Source organism: Lissotriton vulgaris, chromosome 3_1, assembly GCF_964263255.1.
Source record: "Lissotriton vulgaris chromosome 3_1, aLisVul1.2, whole genome shotgun sequence".
NCBI lineage: Eukaryota > Metazoa > Chordata > Amphibia > Caudata > Salamandridae > Lissotriton > Lissotriton vulgaris.
Window position 1 is genome coordinate 1676564127 of NC_141689.1, and position 21585 is coordinate 1676585711.

The 21585-nt window shown below is 41.4% G+C and overlaps 1 protein-coding gene across 1 annotated transcript in view; it reads left to right on the plus strand.

The window, feature by feature from the left end:
• LOC147728336 (cystine/glutamate transporter-like) overlaps positions 1-21585 on the plus strand; it is a 723773-nt gene that overhangs the window by 542800 nt on the left and 159388 nt on the right. The window contains exon 8 of the mRNA XM_086962152.1: positions 8400-8503. Within this exon, the coding sequence (XP_086818278.1) occupies positions 8400-8503 (104 nt within the window). The remainder of the gene's footprint in view (positions 1-8399; positions 8504-21585) is intronic.

Genomic DNA, 21585 nt, shown 5'->3' on the forward strand with positions numbered 1-21585 from the left:
TAAAACATCCATAAAAGTACAACATAAAATTCATCAGTAATATAAAACACAGCTCCCGTCCCACATATCCGAACACATATCCACATACAGTTTAATCATGTGCAAAAATACAATTCTTAGGGCAAAAATATGCATTGTGCAAATAAGCAGAAGTGCAAAGAATACGCATAGTACAAATGTTTCAGTCTATTAGCAGAGAAGCACGTGATCGAACAGCTGCTTTAAGAAAGCTGCTTACTCTGAAGATGGCTTTGTTAGTTTTTAACATTAAAATATCAGTAAAAGCTACCTTAAAATCGGTCAGAGCATTTTTTCTACAATACTGCATTATAAAGTGCAAAGTGTGCAATCTGTAAAAACCACGAAAGAAAATGAAATGGAGCAAACTTTGTGTGCCACCGTGATTACAAGGACATTTTGTACTTTCCACATATTTGTTAAAACCCAGCGGAAAACAAAGTAAGTTTATGATGCTTCCATCTCTAAATCGGAATAGCAAACTCCTGTTCCATCTGCCTAGTTTTAAGCGTAGGTAACTCTGAGGCGGGGCAGATGGTTTCTCGCATGGCTCCATAAAGGTGGTATATCTAATTATAGAAGGTTTTGTCAGGTCACGCCTTAGCCTTTCCTTGCGATAACTTTCATAAAGAGCCCTTTTTGTTAAGTTCTTATGTGTTTGATCAATCAGTTGTGGGGATGTGAAAAGGTGGCCCAGGCCCACACTTGATAAACTGTTTTCTACAGCCCTGAGCCAGGGTATACGGTCAGCCTTCTCACATTTTAAACAGTCCTTGATGATATCACGTGACAAGGAAGCGGCAGGGTTGCACCAAATTTTTATCCAAAACAGTGCGGGTCTAGATCTTATGAAATCTTCAATATAAGGGAGGTTTAGTTCCCTGTGACAAATGTGAGTTGGTGCACTTATTACCCCCCCTAAAATCTTCCGGCAGAATCTATTTTCTTCGGACTGTAATTGTATGCTGTTGGAATAACCCCATATCTCGGCACCATAGGTGCCCACAGGCAGGCATTGTGTTTTATAGATTTGTAAAAGTGACAACATCACGTCTGCTTGTTTGGGTTGGCGAAGGGAAGTTAATGAATTGATGGCCTTGCTCATTTTATTCCTACCCAGAGCGACATGGGGTTGCCAAGAGCCGGTATTGGAAAATAGCAGACCGAGATATGGGAAAGTGCAAGTGCATTTTAAAATATCATCCCCTGATTGGATATGGCTTATTTTATAACTTTTCGGGCCGCAAGACATTATGAATGATTTTTTAAAATGAGTACAAAGCCCAAGTTCTGCCATGAATTTAACAAAGCCAGAAATTAAGATTCGCAAGGCATTGGGGGTACGGCCCATAAGGACCGCGTCGTCCGCGTAGAGCAATGCGGGAACTGAATTGCCGTTAACTTGCAGAACATCATTGGTTAGTTTGCTCAGACAGGTGCTCAGATCATTAATATACAAAATAAAAAGTAGGGGGGCCAGTACACAACCTTGTCTGACCCCCATACCAATTAAAATATCATTGGAGACTTCGCCATCATTATTTATACAAACACGGGCTTTCAAATCGCTATGAAGGTATGCCAGAAAATAAACTAAGGATTCATCTAAACCATAAGTTAACAAAACTGACCATAGAAAGACTGTAACTGTTGCCTTGATTTATAGCATCAACAGGTCAAAGGGGAATGGTAAATCTTGGCTATTATTGATTGCATTTTCTGCAAGATTAATCTCATTCTTAGGCTTTTGTAAAAAAAGAACACTTTCAGGTTTGTGGCAGGTGGTATTGAAGGAACAAACTATGTACTGTGAAGAACTGAATAAGGAGTTTTAATATTGTAATGAGGTAGTGTTGTAGCACATGAGTATGGGCTTGGAAGATGGGCTGTGTCTATGAGCATGTGATGTCTGCGAGGACCAGAGATGTAAAGCAGAGAGCAGTACATGCAGTTAATTGAAGGGTGACTTATCAGGGTTTGAAGAGAAGTATACAGGCTACATACATGTACATTCCAATGTATAGTATCAGAACAATAGGAATAGATTTGTATGCACGATTATTGCGTAATATTGCAAGATATCTCCGTTTCTCAAAATTGCCACCCCCCCAGAAAATGCCCTCTCCTTTTGTAAAAGGCTGATGCACATGCTGTGAAGTAGGAGGGTGGGTGGGTGATAGATTGGAAGTTAATGTTGCACTTCATTGTACCAAAATTGGAAGCAGCAACACCTCCTCCTCTTTCATCCATGCCCCCACTCATTACATTTTACTTTGGTGCAGGCGGCACTCCAATTGCTAAGGGCCTTCCAAGTCTCTGGCAGGAAATATTGGTGTGCCCATTACTATTACTTCATATTGTTTTTTTTTTAAAAATGTCTTATTTCATATAAATTCAGTTTGGACAGTATACCCCCGGAGCCCACATGACAAAGCTATTGCCACACTGACGTTAAACATGGGTGCTCAGTTATACTTAGTTGGAAAATTAGGTTATTTTACAAGTGGAAAGTCTAAACTGTAACCCACGAAACTAGGAAATTCAATTACATTTGTATGTGTGAGTCACTCTTCTAGCAGAGATTTGCTGTGTGTTATAGGGTGGGGACCTGAGTAAAACATAGAGAACACCTGCAAATGCTCACATTCATGGGAATATATTCTATTATTATTAGAAATGTCAACAGAAATGTGTTTTCATAGTTGGATAATATAACCTTAGAGTCAGCTGTAGTGGGCTCTACCAGCCATTAAAGTCCTGCTCAAGTGCTTAACAAAGGAGCAGGCCTTTAATGGTCGGTAGAGCCCGCTACGGACGGCTCTAAGGCTATTAGAACATTCCTCCCTGTGAAGGCAGAATGTTCTAATCTGTAAAACAAAGGCCTTACAGAGCCAAGGGGATTAAAATCCTCTGTGAGGCCTTTTGTTCACAGCAGCAGCTGTGAGCAAACATTAGGATGTTGGAGCTCTGGGCTTCAAGAGGCGTTAGAAGCCCGGAGCAGTCCATTTTTTTCAATGGAGCTTCCAACATTCCAATGTTCTAATAGAGAGTACACCATCAAATTGTTTGGGGTGCAGTAGAAATAATTCAAATGTAGGCAAAAGCCTGCAGGGGTAAATGTCTGACTTTTTATAAAGGACCCCCCTTTATTTTTAACTATTTTGCTTATTTCTGTTCTAGATCCTTGTGTAATATGCAGTACCCATCTTTCTACTGAACAAATTGTTGGGGCAGCTAAAATGGTTGTAATTGTACTTTGGTGACTCTCCCTCTTAATCCCAAACAAGGGGTTTGGAAATGCAGAAGCAGAGTTAGATTTAATACCCAACTTTGCCTCTGGATTCACTATCACTTGAGTGCACACCACTGGTGCCAAAAATAAGGCTGATGGAGCTCAATAATTTTGAATCAGAGTGGGAAAATAATATGGAATTTTGATTTTGCAATAATTGAGGATAACAGTATGTATACTCTGGAAGAGGGAGGTCATTGTCCCACTGTCCAACACAACAAAAGTTCACAGTTACAGGTCTTGCAGGTGGCAGAATAAGCAAGCAGGCAGAGTAGCTTTTCAATGTCTAAGGACAGGCCTAGGCCTTTATACACATACTAAATTATTGTGACTTCAGGGTTAAAACCAACAGAACAGGATACCAGATACACACATCTGGGCACTCATGTCAGAGGAACATGGCTGTATACCACGCAGGGGACATTCCTGCCCCAACACTCTAGAAATACAATTCTGCCCACCATTGAAGATATTTCTCAAGCCTATGGTGAGGATCTTTTTGTAGTACTGTCGCTATTTGGACCCGTAGGTGATTGGAAACACTTTCATTGTTCAAAGGAAACCAAAATGCAGTATATTACATGATGGGAAAAGCCTCAGTTAGCTTAAATGTAATGCATGAGCTGCATATTTTTTTGGGAGCAGATCAACTTCTGAAAAGAAAGGAGTTACATAGTGTGGAAATGCATACACAACTGGCTAATTTTGATTATTGACATTGATTTAAAATTGTCAGATGCTATGTTGAGTGAAATTTTGGCAAAATGAACTGCCATTCAATATGTGTTCTTCATAACCAAGAATAAATAAACTACTAGAAGTGATCAACACAGATCAGACTCAGTCTAAATACTTTATTACCAACTCTAATATTTTGTTGTTTAAAAATAACGGCTCTTGTCTCATTAATCCACATACCCTTATGTGAAGGATACATACTCTACTTCAACTAAAGGTTTATGCAAAAAACTTCAGAAAGAACTGATCTACCCTACATAATTTGAACTTTACAAGCTCAAGAAGAGGAACCAAGTACCTCTAGGAGCAATTCACTGATCCAAGTTTGGAGAAAAGTTAGCACTAAAATCGGTTTGTTTAGCCTGACCTTGAGGATGATTGTATAAGGCATAGGCAAAAGGAGAGCAAGATGGAAAACCTTGGCAACCTAGGTGACCATTGGATCCCAAATGTCCCTAGAATCACCAGAAGGAGTGACTAGTTAAAACAGATAAGAGTTAAATATTAGGGAGAATTTATCAGACGACCCTTCATCAAAGACAGAAATACTAGATAAAAGATAAAATGACAGTTATTTGTTGACAGTCCTAAAAGAGAAGAAGGAGAAACACTGACAGATAGAGGGTTCCATAAGAACTCTGATAAAGATGGAGCAATTGTGGTCCAGATCATGTACTTCTATACAATAAGATGCTGGGATTATTGCCTGGTGACAAAAAACGATACCATATGATATTCCTTTACTGTGAGAGGAACTAACATTCTGAAGAGGTTGCTGCAAGTTGGATCTCCAAAAATGAGGTGGTGTTCTTAGTGCCTGAGAATCCCATGCCACATATGTCTATACCCTTTGAAAAGTTCACAACAGCATACTCCTCCTTCATGGTGACTATCTGTGTCTGGTCATCAATGTTAGAATGGTTAGTTTTCTTCAAGTTCAGAAGTCCTTAAGATGCCATCATATCTAAGTGACAACAGGGATGTACATAATTTGGCAAAATACTTGCCATTTGATCAATCAACTCTGATTCATTTGATCCTAGATGTTGGGGAACTGTATAAAACGATCCCTCAGGCAAAAAAGTCTAATGGTGATTGAGTAGTTATTACAGGACACTGAATGTGCCTTATGACACCCCGATTGTAAGACATGGAATTTACAAACTGGTACTTTTGAAGAACATTTTCAGTTAGAAGGTGCATTTTTCCTTCAACTTGGGGCATTTTTCCTTCAACTCAAGGCTTCCTTTGTTGGGTTAGAAGACAGTAGTCCATGCCCTAATAACATCTCGGCTGGACTACATCAATGCCTTATACTGGGGTCTCCCTCTGTACCTACTCAAACATCTGTATTTGATACATAATGCTGCAGCCGTACTCTTGTTTAACATCCGGAGAAACACTTCAATTTATTACCATCTCAAGGATTTGCACAGGCTGCCTGTGCGGGAGAAAGTATTGTTTAAGGGTTTGATGATGGCCGATAGAGCGTTCTATGACCTAGGTCCCAGCTATCTTACCAAGAGACTCTAGCATTATCATCCCTCGAGAACCATAAGCTACTTAGACGCTCTGTTGGCGGTGGTCCCTAAGATCAAGGTGAAGAAATGGAGAGGCGCCTCTTTCTCAGTATTGGCTGCTATAGCGGGGAATGCCCTGCCTTGGCTTCTGCATTCGACTAAGGATGCAGGCACCTTCAAACGCAGCCAAAAAGCTTGGCTGTTTAACCATGCTGTTTGATCTGTGATCCGTATTTGTGAGACCAGGTGTTGATCTACCGCTAGCTCCAGGACACTCTACTAAGTAGCTATGCGCTTCATAAGTGCCACTTTGGTTACTTGATTGATCGATTGACATCAATGTGCTGTATTTGAGAGCCAAGAAAACCTAAATGTGCACTGCTTTGAATAACCAGTGATCCTCAATGAGAAAAATCCATTCTATAATAAGATATCCTGTGGTGGATGTACATGATGATATCCAGGTAATCTTTTAGGGTGACAAACAGAGCACATTGATCTTCCTAACTTGGCTAATCAACCAGAATGACTTTTTGAAGTTTACCTCAGCCTCTTCCTTTCCTTTTTCTGCTCTCTTGTCTTTATCCTCTGTATTCCCTCTCTCTCTCCTATTCCTGCTCTCACCCCTCTCCCTCATCTTCTGCTGCTCACTCTGTCACTCCTTAAACTTCTCCCTCTTGCCCTCTGCTGTACCTGCTTCCATGAACCCCTGGGAGCCAGAGACTGAGGCAGTGGCTTTCGACTTTCAAAAATGGACGCCAGTGGATCAAGCCCTCAGGGAAATGGCTTGTTGCTTATACATACTCAAGTTCATTTCAGTGCTATATATCTCACAGGTTTTACCAAATATTCCACACATAGTTGTATGATTAAAATACAATCTTATAATAGAAACCAGCCTCTGAGATCATTCAACAATTATTGATTTGAGTCTATGTCCAGACTAGAGGCAAGCATAGATTCTCTGTGTGGGTCTTTGTTTTAGATTGTGTGTTCTTTTTTAAAATTAAAAATATCTCAGACAAGATTTCTTTGGAACTGTACAATTTTTTTCAAGATACTCTCCAATTAGTGTGCTGTCGAACTTTGTCCCCTTCTTCTTTTATTTTTTGGCTGTGTGACTACTAGAGGTTCATCAGTTTGCAGATTGCTATGTATAGGTTCTACAATCAACCAATCAATAAACCATTCATATAATGGAACAATATATCAACCAATCAATCATTCATAAAATGTGCCAATGGCTAAATCAGCTCAAGGGCACAACATCCGCTATGGCTAATCACTGAGACAACAGACATTTATATCTAAGAGCTGGTTTTCAATGGATACTCTGTTGTTTGTTAGGAAAGCGGTAGTCTCCATTTGAAAGCCCCTGCACGTTGTAGATTAATTTGCATAATTCCCTCTACCATATGGATGGTATGGTGGTGGTAATTTCACCAACAGATTCTCCACTGGAATTGAATCTTCCAACTAAAGATTTGGCCCTTATTTATGAGGGATTGAAGTGGCGTTGCATCACTTTTTGTGACCCTGTGGTGGTATAAACAATGTGCCACACTGCTCCTTATTTCCAAAGGGATGCATCTAGGCAGATGTGCCACTTTGTAAAGGCCTGTGCTACATTATAGCTGTGTCAGGTATAATATATGCAGGCTAGGCATCCCGCCGTCAAAAAGCCATGCAGAAGTGGCGCAGTGAAATCTATGAGATTTCACTGCGCCACTTCTACGACTTGACTGTGTCACAATCCTTACACCTGCTTCAAGCAGGTGTAAGGAGTGATGCAGGGCCTTTGTCATGGGACTCGTCCATGTGTAATGAGACGTTGCTGGAGTTGCATCAGTTATCTGACACACTCCAGCAATGCATAATTTTTGTGCCATCAGATACATACGTCAGAATCCTGACTTGTCTGTGAATCCTTGCGCCATGGAGCGCCATATTGTAAATTCAGCGCATCCATGGTGTCATAAGCATGGTGCTATGAGAAGTGACGCATCACTGTTTTTTGCCCAGCAATGCGCCACTTTTCATAAATGAGGCCCTCTGAGCTTATACCAACAATTGAAGAATTTGTACGACCACCCAACACTAAAATAAAGCCTTGTCTCTTTTTTCACACACTGCTTACATAAATATCATCAATAATTTTATTTGTACAGTAATCTTCTTAATACCAAATTTGACATGATTACATTTCAAGATTTAAGAATATAAATAAGCTTCTTATACCATTGTTCTTGCGTGCCTGGAAATCTTCTATTACGTGTTCAGTGTCTTTTGATGCATTCAGGCAGACACAATGTGCAAATCGCTGCTTACAAACATTACAGGAAGGTTTCAGCTTTACCCATGAAGCAGCATGACTTCACTCAGGCAGAGGAATAAGCAAACAGTAACAGCAGCAGACTGTGCTGTAGACCACCCACTCTCGGTACATGTTTCGATTTGCAGCAGCATTTCTCTTCTCAAGTGCAAAACACAGAATATTACTTCGGGGTCAAAGGTCGCAGAATCTCAGGAGATGCGCAAGCTACCATCTGCAAAAGCAGGGACTGATTTCCTAGTGTATTCAAAAAAGAAGGCAATAAAAAAGATTTCGAATTAAAATAAAGTGCTGTAACAGCGTTTATGGTAATTCCCGCTCACCTATTTCGAAGACCGCTCGTAGGTAATTTAGTGCATCTTTATCTAAGCCAATATTGCCTCAGTGCTTTGGGAGTTTGAGGAGGATAAGATCTAAAATTGCTTCTTTTGTGCTACTCTCCAGGTTTATTATAATGTCCTGATAATATGCAATGTTCATTTTTCTCTTGTTTTAATAGACTTTTGCTGAGCGATTGTTGGGAAACTTCTCTCTCGCTGTGCCGATCTTCGTTGCCCTCTCCTGCTTCGGGTCTATGAATGGAGGTGTCTTTGCAGTCTCAAGGCAAGTGGGACTTTCTGTCTGCAGTTTAGCATTTCCAATGTGACACAGATTTAGCAAACGCTGGAGAATGGCGAAATGTGCACATCATCTTGGGCTATATAAAAAAATGTGTGCGCCTGCGCAGAGGATCTGTTACTATTCGAATACAGGAGCATATTACCATGCTTGGTTAGAGACAAAAGTTTACCGCTGAGCTGCGGCGATTTTTACCGCAAATAAACCTTGATATTACCAAGGTTTATCGCAAATGCGATAAAAATTGCCGCAATGTATGAATATCGCTGAAAAGTCAGCGATATTCATGCATTACCGAGCTAATGCTCTTAGCCATGTTATCCACCTCCCATTGGATAACATGACTAAGAACTGCTCAGGGCAGGTGTTAGTTTTTGGAGATATTCGCGCTTAGCACGAATATCTTCAAAAGTTGGTAATAGGAGATAGCGATGTTAGCGACTGTTTTCAGTCGCTAACATCTTGGCACGCCCACTTTGCATGTCATTAGTGATAAATATCACTGACATGCAAAGTGGGGCCCAAGATGATCTCTATCTCCTACTTGCTGTCGCTAACTGGTGTCAGCGACAGCTAGGTAATAGGGAGATCATTTTATCTCCGCTTTCTTGGCTTTTAAAGCCAAAAAAGCGGAGATAAACCCCCTTGATAATATGCCCCACACTTTCTAAGGTGCCTACATTTAACTCGTAACTTCTCCAAGTCAGTGCAGGAGCTGCAAGCAGCATAGGGGAATATTCACAAGAAAATGTAGGAGTGCAGAGCTGTGTCAAATTTGTCATCCCCGCGCTCAGACTTTTTCAAAATGCAGTGATGCGCCGTATTCACAGGACTATGCGCACCCCTTTGTTTCCCCTAGCACTTCTGGATAAAAATCTACCTTGAGCCAGCGCAGGAACCCTGCCGCCATGTTGCAAGGCTGCCTGCGCAGCAGGGACAATTGTTTATGCGCAGGAAGGGACTCCTTCCTGCACATAAACAATAATGGTGATTTGCTCCTTCTATGTGTGCTTCAGGATAGCACACACATGGAAAGAGCAAAGAACGAGGAGAAATTAATAATTCCCCTCGTTGCGCCTTTCTAACTTCTGGCATTCTGTGGTGTTAGTTTTTGGCACTGCTTCAGCCTTGTGAATCTAGGATAGCGTAAAAAAGCAATGGGTGTTGGGGTGGAATGCCCACAGCAACACCCATATTTACAACAAGGGGTGGTGAGGGACAGAGTCTCTGAATTAAACAGAATACTCTCACCCAGTCAAGAGATCAGGGCTAGATCCAACACCGTTTTTTAGCTCACTGCACCATCCCAGTTTCAGAACCTGGCTGTATGCAAATTAGTCTGTTCCTGTCCCAGTGCATGATGGGAACAGGGCAAACCAAACTACAAAAGCCAATTCTTACACTGGGAAGGAAACAAGCTACCGGGGACCGGTTTCTGGCATTTCAGCCTCTTCGGCCCGGCTTGCTTGAATCCTGATGGTGCAATGAGCAAGGGACTCACATCTGAGCATACCCTTCCACGCTTAGGGTGGACAAAAATATTTACAACAAGGGGTGGTGAGGGACAGAGTCTCTGAATTAAACAGAATACTCTCACCCAGTCAAGAGATCAGGGCTAGATCCAACACCGTTTTTTAGCTCACTGCACCATCCCAGTTTCAGAACCTGGCTGTATGCAAATTAGTCTGTTCCTGTCCCAGTGCATGATGGGAACAGGGCAAACCAAACTACAAAAGCCAATTCTTACACTGGGAAGGAAACAAGCTACCGGGGACCGGTTTCTGGCATTTCAGCCTCTTCGGCCCGGCTTGCTTGAATCCTGATGGTGCAATGAGCAAGGGACTCACATCTGAGCATACCCTTCCACGCTTAGGGTGGACAAAAATATTTACAACAAGGGGTGGTGAGGGACAGAGTCTCTGAATTAAACAGAATACTCTCACCCAGTCAAGAGATCAGGGCTAGATCCAACACCGTTTTTTAGCTCACTGCACCATCCCAGTTTCAGAACCTGGCTGTATGCAAATTAGTCTGTTCCTGTCCCAGTGCATGATGGGAACAGGGCAAACCAAACTACAAAAGCCAATTCTTACACTGGGAAGGAAACAAGCTACCGGGGACCGGTTTCTGGCATTTCAGCCTCTTCGGCCCGGCTTGCTTGAATCCTGATGGTGCAATGAGCAAGGGACTCACATCTGAGCATACCCTTCCACGCTTAGGGTGGACAAAAATATTTACAACAAGGGGTGGTGAGGGACAGAGTCTCTGAATTAAACAGAATACTCTCACCCAGTCAAGAGATCAGGGCTAGATCCAACACCGTTTTTTAGCTCACTGCACCATCCCAGTTTCAGAACCTGGCTGTATGCAAATTAGTCTGTTCCTGTCCCAGTGCATGATGGGAACAGGGCAAACCAAACTACAAAAGCCAATTCTTACACTGGGAAGGAAACAAGCTACCGGGGACCGGTTTCTGGCATTTCAGCCTCTTCGGCCCGGCTTGCTTGAATCCTGATGGTGCAATGAGCAAGGGACTCACATCTGAGCATACCCTTCCACGCTTAGGGTGGACAAAAATATTTACAACAAGGGGTGGTGAGGGACAGAGTCTCTGAATTAAACAGAATACTCTCACCCAGTCAAGAGATCAGGGCTAGATCCAACACCGTTTTTTAGCTCACTGCACCATCCCAGTTTCAGAACCTGGCTGTATGCAAATTAGTCTGTTCCTGTCCCAGTGCATGATGGGAACAGGGCAAACCAAACTACAAAAGCCAATTCTTACACTGGGAAGGAAACAAGCTACCGGGGACCGGTTTCTGGCATTTCAGCCTCTTCGGCCCGGCTTGCTTGAATCCTGATGGTGCAATGAGCAAGGGACTCACATCTGAGCATACCCTTCCACGCTTAGGGTGGACAAAAATATTTACAACAAGGGGTGGTGAGGGACAGAGTCTCTGAATTAAACAGAATACTCTCACCCAGTCAAGAGATCAGGGCTAGATCCAACACCGTTTTTTAGCTCACTGCACCATCCCAGTTTCAGAACCTGGCTGTATGCAAATTAGTCTGTTCCTGTCCCAGTGCATGATGGGAACAGGGCAAACCAAACTACAAAAGCCAATTCTTACACTGGGAAGGAAACAAGCTACCGGGGACCGGTTTCTGGCATTTCAGCCTCTTCGGCCCGGCTTGCTTGAATCCTGATGGTGCAATGAGCAAGGGACTCACATCTGAGCATACCCTTCCACGCTTAGGGTGGACAAAAATATTTACAACAAGGGGTGGTGAGGGACAGAGTCTCTGAATTAAACAGAATACTCTCACCCAGTCAAGAGATCAGGGCTAGATCCAACACCGTTTTTTAGCTCACTGCACCATCCCAGTTTCAGAACCTGGCTGTATGCAAATTAGTCTGTTCCTGTCCCAGTGCATGATGGGAACAGGGCAAACCAAACTACAAAAGCCAATTCTTACACTGGGAAGGAAACAAGCTACCGGGGACCGGTTTCTGGCATTTCAGCCTCTTCGGCCCGGCTTGCTTGAATCCTGATGGTGCAATGAGCAAGGGACTCACATCTGAGCATACCCTTCCACGCTTAGGGTGGACAAAAATATTTACAACAAGGGGTGGTGAGGGACAGAGTCTCTGAATTAAACAGAATACTCTCACCCAGTCAAGAGATCAGGGCTAGATCCAACACCGTTTTTTAGCTCACTGCACCATCCCAGTTTCAGAACCTGGCTGTATGCAAATTAGTCTGTTCCTGTCCCAGTGCATGATGGGAACAGGGCAAACCAAACTACAAAAGCCAATTCTTACACTGGGAAGGAAACAAGCTACCGGGGACCGGTTTCTGGCATTTCAGCCTCTTCGGCCCGGCTTGCTTGAATCCTGATGGTGCAATGAGCAAGGGACTCACATCTGAGCATACCCTTCCACGCTTAGGGTGGACAAAAATATTTACAACAAGGGGTGGTGAGGGACAGAGTCTCTGAATTAAACAGAATACTCTCACCCAGTCAAGAGATCAGGGCTAGATCCAACACCGTTTTTTAGCTCACTGCACCATCCCAGTTTCAGAACCTGGCTGTATGCAAATTAGTCTGTTCCTGTCCCAGTGCATGATGGGAACAGGGCAAACCAAACTACAAAAGCCAATTCTTACACTGGGAAGGAAACATGCTAACTTCTGGCATTCTGTGGTGTTAGTTTTTGGCACTGCTTCAGCCTTGTGAATCTAGGATAGCGTAAAAAAGCAATGGGTGTTGGGGTGGAATGCCCACAGCAACACCCATGGCATGCCCCTTTGACTCAGAGAACTGCGGCGAAAAGGGACATATTTACAAGGTGGTGTTAAGTCATGCAAAATGGCTTAGGGCCACCCTGTAAATATGGAAAATGGTGTTGCGCCACCAGAGGGTCAATAAAAGTGATGCTCCTGTGGTGTTGAGGGCTTGTAAATATGCCCCATATTTTGGAAATAAATCAGTAATAGCTGCCTCTATTTCTGAACTTTGCTCTGTGGGGCATATACACTATCTATGAGAAATTCTGAGTTAAAAGTCACATTAGAAAACACAGTCACATTAAAACAGTAGCAAGGCTGTGACCTGCACAACTGCATACATTTACTATACGGCCCATAGTAGTGTCTTCTTGGGGAGTAACCCTCTTCAAGTACCTCAGTAAGTAGACACTGGACAGTACACAGATCATAAATACAAAGGTGCCTTAGTCACTCTGGGTTAGCAGACCTTACATCCATTGCTGGTGCTACACATGCTCTCTGCGTGACTTAAAGTTCGTAACTTAGTTTATTAAGAGCCTCACCCATGAATAGAATATATAAAGACGAGATGAAGGTAGTTGATAATGAAAATATGATTTAAAATAAAGCTTTCTGCCAGCTGAGATTTGGATGGGAATATGTTTATAAACTTGCTTTATATTTCGATGATGGAATAATTGTGCGATGGTAAGTTCTTGAGACATAATGCTGAAGGTACAGCTATTTTGAACTTTTATCCATTTGTCATGGTATGTGGCTAAAAATGTTTTAGATTCACACTGCTTTAAATTCAGTATTTATGGGGTTTTGAAGGAGTGGAAGGTCCAAATACTAATAAGTAAGTCTTTAAAGTCCTCAAAGTTTCTTTTATTTTAGCAGTCACAACAGTCTATGACTCATACTCTGAAAGCGGCACCTGTCACTGACATCACGAAAATCCTGCTGAACATTCGGGCTAAAACTATTCCACTGAACCTTGACCATGGGGTACTCAGATGGGATCGCCTCGGACTAAGTTTACAGCAATACAAACTGGATTGACACTATTAAATAATGCTATTAAAGACTGTTGTGACTGCTACACACGCGCTTGATTTAATATTGAGGAGTTCTCCATTTGTGATCCGGTCAATATACTCTCACCATTTGATCTCAATAGGACCACTGTCTACCACCAATAAGGACCGCTGTAATTGACCTTTTCCGTCCTTGAACTCTGCCTGTGGGGTTCCAAAGGAATAACTGAGGTTTGATACATTTGTGATGCAAACTTGATAGGATCACAGCTAACCACTGCCCTGAAGAAGTTCTTGTGCTAAGAACGAAACGCGTTGGCTGATGTTTGACTGCATGTTTTACTACAAGAAATAAAAGAAACCTTAAGGGCTTACTTATTAGCGTTTGGACTCTTTGCCTGGTGCGCCTTCCACTCCTTCAAAATCCTTTTCATGGTTTCCAGTGGAGTCAAACTGTGGTAGACTTCGGAGGTGTTATTCACAGGACATTTATATTTGTGGAACGGGGACTGAGGTGCTGAACTAAGGGTCAGCCGCAGTAGTTGGAGTTTCTAATATCAGTATTTATGTTGATAGCATTTTTTGAAAAATTAATAATTGCTTGCACTGGCGCACTGTGTGCTGTCTAGTGCCAGTGCAGGCTTCCTTGCACCACAGTGTACGAGTGCCTGCCTTACGGGCTGGATTATTTTTTTTGGCATGATGGGACACTTTTGCAGAAAAACAACCCTTAGAAGCACATTCCCCTTCCTATGTGTGCTGCAAAATGCAGCTCACATGGAGGAGAATAAGGATATTTGTCCTAGCTAGGCCTCTGTCAGTTAGGCGTACCATTTGGGCAAAAATCCAGGTTTACAAGTCTTTGTCTGCGTCAAAATACATTGGTGGAGGCATGGGAACGCCCATGCTCCACCATTTAATTCCTACTTGATGCAAAGTAATGGGTACCTGCGTATTTTGGTCATTTAATGACATCGTGGGATTCTGGAGACAAGTTTGTAAATAGCTCCAGGTCCACGCAGTTGTATGTTTGGGCCATGATAAATGTTACACAATACAAGCTCTCTTCACAAACCTTTTAGGTCTAGCATTATCAAAGACCTACCGATTTTACTAAAACGATATGGAAAATATAGTTACATACAGTGGCAGTCAGAGAGCCCTTTTCGTCCATTGGTCATTATTGTTTCATTCACATCCACTAACAGCATACAGCTATTGGCTAACTTCGCTGTGAGCTATGGTATTCTGCCCTTTCTCAAAGAGTACATACACCCACAAAGATTGTGCCAAGGACTACTATGGTATTGAGTGCATTTTGAAGCCAAAAACATGTTTTGCTTTTAGTCAATGTGCTTTAAAAAAAATATTTATGAGGCCCAGAAGCTTCCACAACAGTACATTTTTGCCAAAAACATGTCGACACAAAACAAACACCAGCAAAGACATAAGGCTACTGGTCAACCCTATCCATTGGATTTGTTAATGCTTGTTTGACAGGAGTTCAACATAGGTGAGCAAAAATTGAACTTTAGAGTACAAAGCCGAATAGCCTGAGCTACGGATTCAAATTTGCCATCTATCTATCTTTTGGAGCCTTTGTTTATTGTCAAAATGTATCTTTTAAATCAAGTTTGGAAAAATATGTGTACTTTTGTTTTTCATGTTGGTTGAGATTAGTGATTCGTAGGTGGGAAACAGTCTCTTGAAAGATGGGAAATCATTGATCAATGTATGTACAACCAAGAAAATCAATATTGATATACATCTCTGAATTTCTCTGGGGCACCCATGTAGGTACAAATATTCAAATTCAATTTCAAAGCTGCAGTCTAGAGCTCAAAATCGATTAAACATCCACGTGCTGTGTACCAGTACGGCATATGTGCAGATTTACTGAACTGGTTGGCTTTTGAACTACTAGTTTCACACCTTTTAGAAGGAAATCTTATTACTTTATCATGATGTAATCAGTGGAAGCACTCTGTCCCCTTTAAGGATGTTCTAACACCTCACAATGCTCAAGATATTCTTCTGGTGGAACAGAGAGCGAGTCCAGAACAGTATACTAGACGTCTGTACTTGAAGTATTACAGACTACTACTGGCTACTGATTCATGCATCTGTGAAAAGGAGGCCAGCGCTTTTCTTTCACTCAGAAGCAAGCAATGAAGCGCCTACATTGTGCCCAATCATGAGCTAGCGCCGTGGTATCTTCAGGAGAGATACCACCTCAACAGATTCCAAATCCCCTAGTTTTCTCGCTCCCTGAATTGCCAGGCGTAGTAAAACCAAGGCATACTTCCTCCTGCAAAAACCAGGCAGACTCCATGCCTGCAAAATGGCATGGTAAATAGGGAAGGCATGCAGATGTGGTAATTACCAGGTCCTGAAGTCAGGATGTCACTATAATGGCTGGGAGATTCTGCATGGCACCTGTAATTTTAGGTGCAGGGTTTACTGCCCACCATGACTGTGTAACTCGTGATCAAGCGCATACTCTGAATAATGGCCTTGCCTGGGTTTGAGTTAGCCCCTGTTCCTCATTATTCTGCAAAAATGCAGAGAGACTCCCAGATGGGGCATGTTGTACTTTTTAAATGTAAAACAACTACTATTATTACTACTACTACCAATAATAATAATAATATTAATCATTATCATTATCATAATAATAGTAGATGGAGTGTTCTTTTATGGCGGGCACGATCCAGCAAAGAGTTACTCAACCTTTTCTCCAACAATGGAACATTAATCAGTTTCAAGGGGCAGGGAGGATCAGAAATTTGTCGTGTATATATGTCCCCCTGAAGACACTGCACCCTGCAGAATGGCAGGGTTTCTTCTCACTTAAGAGGGGGCTACAGTGGTTCAGCCTAGGCCAACTGAAGAGCCTTGTGCTGTTTTGTAGTCCTGCAGTGGATGAAGCTAGTAAGAACTCATTTTAAATTCACTTAGGCATTCATTTAGGCATAGTGAACAAAGTCTCATCAAATAATATATTTGGTCGTATCCAAGCTGAGCATAGTAATCCAGGAGCCATGTAAGCCTGAAAAAATTGTGGCTATCATCCATAGCCGCCCCAAAATCTATAACTAGTCAACAAAGGAGATCACGCAGAGCTTGCATATATGTACATAAAAGAAGTTAAGGGACGTAAGTCCCGCAATAGCACATTAAACCAGGAATAGACTTTCTGGTCCCAATTCAAAAAAGAAAAACATACATTTTCACCCATGATTCTCTGAAATCGTAGTGTGTGGCTATACAACTCTTAGAAATTCACAAATGTTTTGAGAAGTTTTACTGAAACGCTAACGTTCACAGGTTTCCTGGGTTTTTTCAGTAAAAGGTATGGACATTCTTTCCAGCTGACTAAATTTACGCATGCATATGTATTGATCTGAAACGCAACATTTTAACATTAAAGAGAAAATCTTTTTCAATGGCGTGAAACTTTCCTGTCCACCCCACCATCTGTGGGGTGCTTTGATAGAAACAGAGTCTTGCCAAAGGTAAATTTCCAAACTTTTCCAATACGGCAGGGGCCAGTGAGGAGTTTGTAAATGTTCACAAATGTGGAAGTTTCTCTTACACATGGTTCATTACATGATGGGACCATCTCTTGGCAGTATAAACTTTGAAGGAAATGAACCCAGTCCACAAATACGCAAATACACTAATGCCCATAAGCCCACCATACTGCCAGAAACATCTATTTACATCTGCTGGGCAGCCACAATCGGATACCTGGGAGGTGTAAATGAATTTACTAATGCATAATTGTACAATAGTACTGCACACAATTACACAAAAATAAGCCTCATGCAAGGGGTGATGAGTGAGGTTAAATATGTAGTTTGGCTTTAGAATTAAAGCATGCCTGCAAACTCATGAGGATTTCCTTTATATTTTTTTTATTTTTATTAAACAACTCCAAATATTACATAAAAAAGAATTAGAAATATACAAATACATCAGTATCAAATATTAAAAAAACCTTCATGCTTAATAGAGTTAATTAGAATACACAATTCATTACTTTGTTAACACATGCCAAGCCGTCGAGAATATATATAATAATATGATAGGAACAGTTTGTCTTTAAACATTTCTAATATCCCTGCTCCAAGCTGCAATTGGAGACCTAATCTTGATACCACGTATTCTAGAATGTCTCCCCCTTGCTGCATAGATGGCTTTCTCTTGAATATAGACCCCAAGAAAACGAGTTAGCTACATTTGAAAGCTTGGGGAATCCACGTCCTTCCAGCGGGCTGCCAGTATTAATCTATAAACTGCCGTACCTAGGAAAAGACATGATTCCTCTTCTGTATTAAGCCCAACAGTACTATCATAACCAAGAATAAAGAGAGTAGGTGATTCCGCCACCTTATGGCCAAATACCTCTTCCCAAAATTCTGATAATTTTTTTTTCAGTGGTGTTAATTTAACACATTCATAAAACATGTGTAGTAAGGTGGCAGGACCTACTCCACATCTTGGGCATTCGTCATTTATTCTTTTACCCCATGCATGTAGCTTAGCGGGTTTTAGTATAGATCATAAATAGTTTTGCATAGCTGGGCTTTCAAATTGAAGGATAGGAGTAATCTTGATGTTAACAGCAGGCACATATCAATATCAACATTGGGGTTCGCAAGTTTGCCCGCCCATAATGGCTCTATATGTTCCAAAACATCATTAAGTCTTTCCAGGAGCAGATCATAGATTGTTCAATTCTTGTCGAGTTTTTGTTTATAATATCAAAGAAGGGAATATTTTTGAGTGTGATTTTTGGAATTTTAAAATTAAGAATAGTATTGACTTGAGTGAACTTAAAATAATCAATATTAGAGATAGCAAAATGCGTCTGGAGGTTCAGAAACCTAGTATTGGAATCACCTCCCAAAAAATCCCATACTGTGGTAATCCCCATACCTTCCCATTTTTAGCAATGTCGTCATTAGCTTGCACTGACAATACAGAGGAGTGCCACAATGGGGTATATCTATTGAATTTTGGAATTGCCATATATCTAGAAGCCTTTTTCCATATTTTCCAAGCACTAACAATGATTTTAAATTTGACTTTTAATAGCTTGGTTCAAGTTGTCTCAGCAAGAGTCCTTTTGCTTTTTTTTCCCCAATTGCTAATTCATAAATGGATGATATTTCACTGCTCTGTGTGCCCCCTATGGGCGAAGTGGCATTAAATAGCGGTGCCATTTGTTGGAGAAGAGCAGCCCTATAAGTATAACATCATATTTGAAATTGCTAACCCGCCCCTATGTTGAGGTAAAGATATATATTTCATAGACCTCCTGATTTTTCCGTATTGCCAGACAAACTTAGACATTTGTGCTTCAATGGATTTGATGATATTGTCTTCTATAATTAGAGGAATAGCTCGAAACAGGTATAATAGCTTGGGAAGTATATTCATTTTTAAAAAATTTCCCCTACCAGTGATTGACAAATGCAAGCTATTAACCCTAGTAAGATCTTTTCTTATAGCATTCACCAAGGGGTCGTAGTTAAGCTTATTAATATTTTCCACCGTTGGAGATATATTCCAAGATATGTGGCTTTGTCTGCTTTTCTAGAATCGACATATTCAATATTATCGGTGCATAAAACCACAGTTTTATCTCTATTAAGCGAATAACCAGAATATTGACCAAATTACTGGGTAATCATTTTTATTTCTGTGATTGCCTCAGCGGGGTCTGGTGTTAATACTGCCACATCATCGGCGTAGGCAAGTATCTTGGTTTCATATTCTCCGACAATGATTGGTTTTATTTCACTGGATTGTATTAGTTTTGTAATCAAAGGGTTAATGTACATGGCAAATAATATCGGGGAGCAGGGGCATCCCTGCCTTGTACCTCTTGATATATTAATTGTTCTGGATTTGATACCCATCACTTGGAGTATGGCCTTCGGTCTTGCTACATCTCTGTAATTGCTTTCACAAATCCGGGCCCAAAATTATTAAGCTCCACCACTCCCCATAGAAAATCCCATGACACACGATCGAAAGCTTTCTCAGCATCCAGGAGGATCATCGACATCCTCCCCCCTGTCCCGGACATAATATCAAAAAGGGAAATGACTCTATGGGTGTGATCTGTTGTGCCCTTGCCGGGGATGAAACCATGTTGCCAAGGGGAGACCAGATGTTCGATGACCCTCCCAAGCCGATTAGCCAAGATCTTTGCATAGAGCTTCAAGTCAGAGTTGATCAATGAAATTGGACGGTATGATGATGGAAGTTCAGTAGGTTTACCCTTTTTTGGGAAGATGATTATGTTAGTTTCCTTCCATGATTCTGGCAGGGTGCCACTCCACTATATCCCTACAAACAAGTCCAATAAAAAAAGTAGTATTTTCCCTCCTAGTATTTTATATAATTCGATAGAAATTTTATTGAGGCCTACGGCCTTTCCTGAGGCCAAGCCAGATAGTGCTAATTCTAACTCGGAGACAGTGATCTCCTTTTCAAGATACTCTCTAGGTAGCATGTCTATGGCCTTGCTCAACCCAGTGTCAGCTAGGAATTCCCTTAGATATTCTCTCACTTCATTCGAATCCGCTATGCCGTCCCTTTGATAGAGCTTTTGATAATACTGTTGAAATACTTCAACAATATCCTCTGGTTTTGTATATTCCTGACCTTCTATCTTAATAGCAGTGATGGTATTATAGAAAATTTTCTGTCGAGTTCGGAGGGCCAGCTGCTTACCCACCCTCTCCCCAATTTCGTAAATATTATTTTAGTGTGCCTGAAACATTTCTGCTGCTTTCTGGGTCAGCCCGTTACATTCTGCTCATGGTTTGTTTCCCATCTTCTCCCCGAGCTATAGATATTGTGTGTCCTTCCTCTGCTCTAGCCAGATCTTGCATCAAAAGGTAGTTAGCATTGTCCTGTTATTTTTTACATCTAGCGATAGCGCTAATTGTCTCCCCCCTGAGGGCAGCTTTAAAACAGTCCCAAACAACCCCCCTGAATGCACTATATTGGTTAACATCAAAGAATTCCTGTGTCCAAGCAGTTATATAGTTTATATAATCTTTGTTAACCAGAAGTTTTCTATCAAACGTCCAGTTTGAGCGTTGTCTGTTGAAGTTAGCTATATGGATAGTAAGAATTAAAGAATTATGATCTGAAATTGTCTTCGGGCATTTAATAATTTCTGCTTGAGTAACATGGTGTCTTGTAACTAGCATATAATCGATTCTAACATATTTATTGTGGGGGTCTGTACCCGTGGTCCTATTGATTTTAACATCCCAATATCAATAAGATCAAAGCTATCGCTAAGTCGTCTAATAGCTCTAAATACCTTCGGCTTATGGCCTGAATATCTATACTGTCTCTGCCTCCTCCATGTGGACCCCGGGGAGATATTAAAATCCACACAGAATATAAGCGATCTTGGCCAAGAGGCGAGCTCTAGTTCAAAATCATCAAATATTTGTGGGTCATCCTAATTTGAGCCGTAAACTGAGCAGCTAGTAATACCCAGTTCCAGTTCTATAATGGTCCACCTTCCATGAGTGGCCACTGCTTTACGTGTAGGCTGTCCAAGGGTAATTTTTGCTAAAATAGCTACCCCACAAGTATTCGATGTTTGTGTAGTGCAGGCAAGTAGATTGTATCCCCCTCTTTTAGCAAATTCTTTTTGTCCCCGGGCAGGTGGGTCTCTTGAAGACAAATTATATCAAAAGAGTTTTGTCTAATTATTTCAAACAAT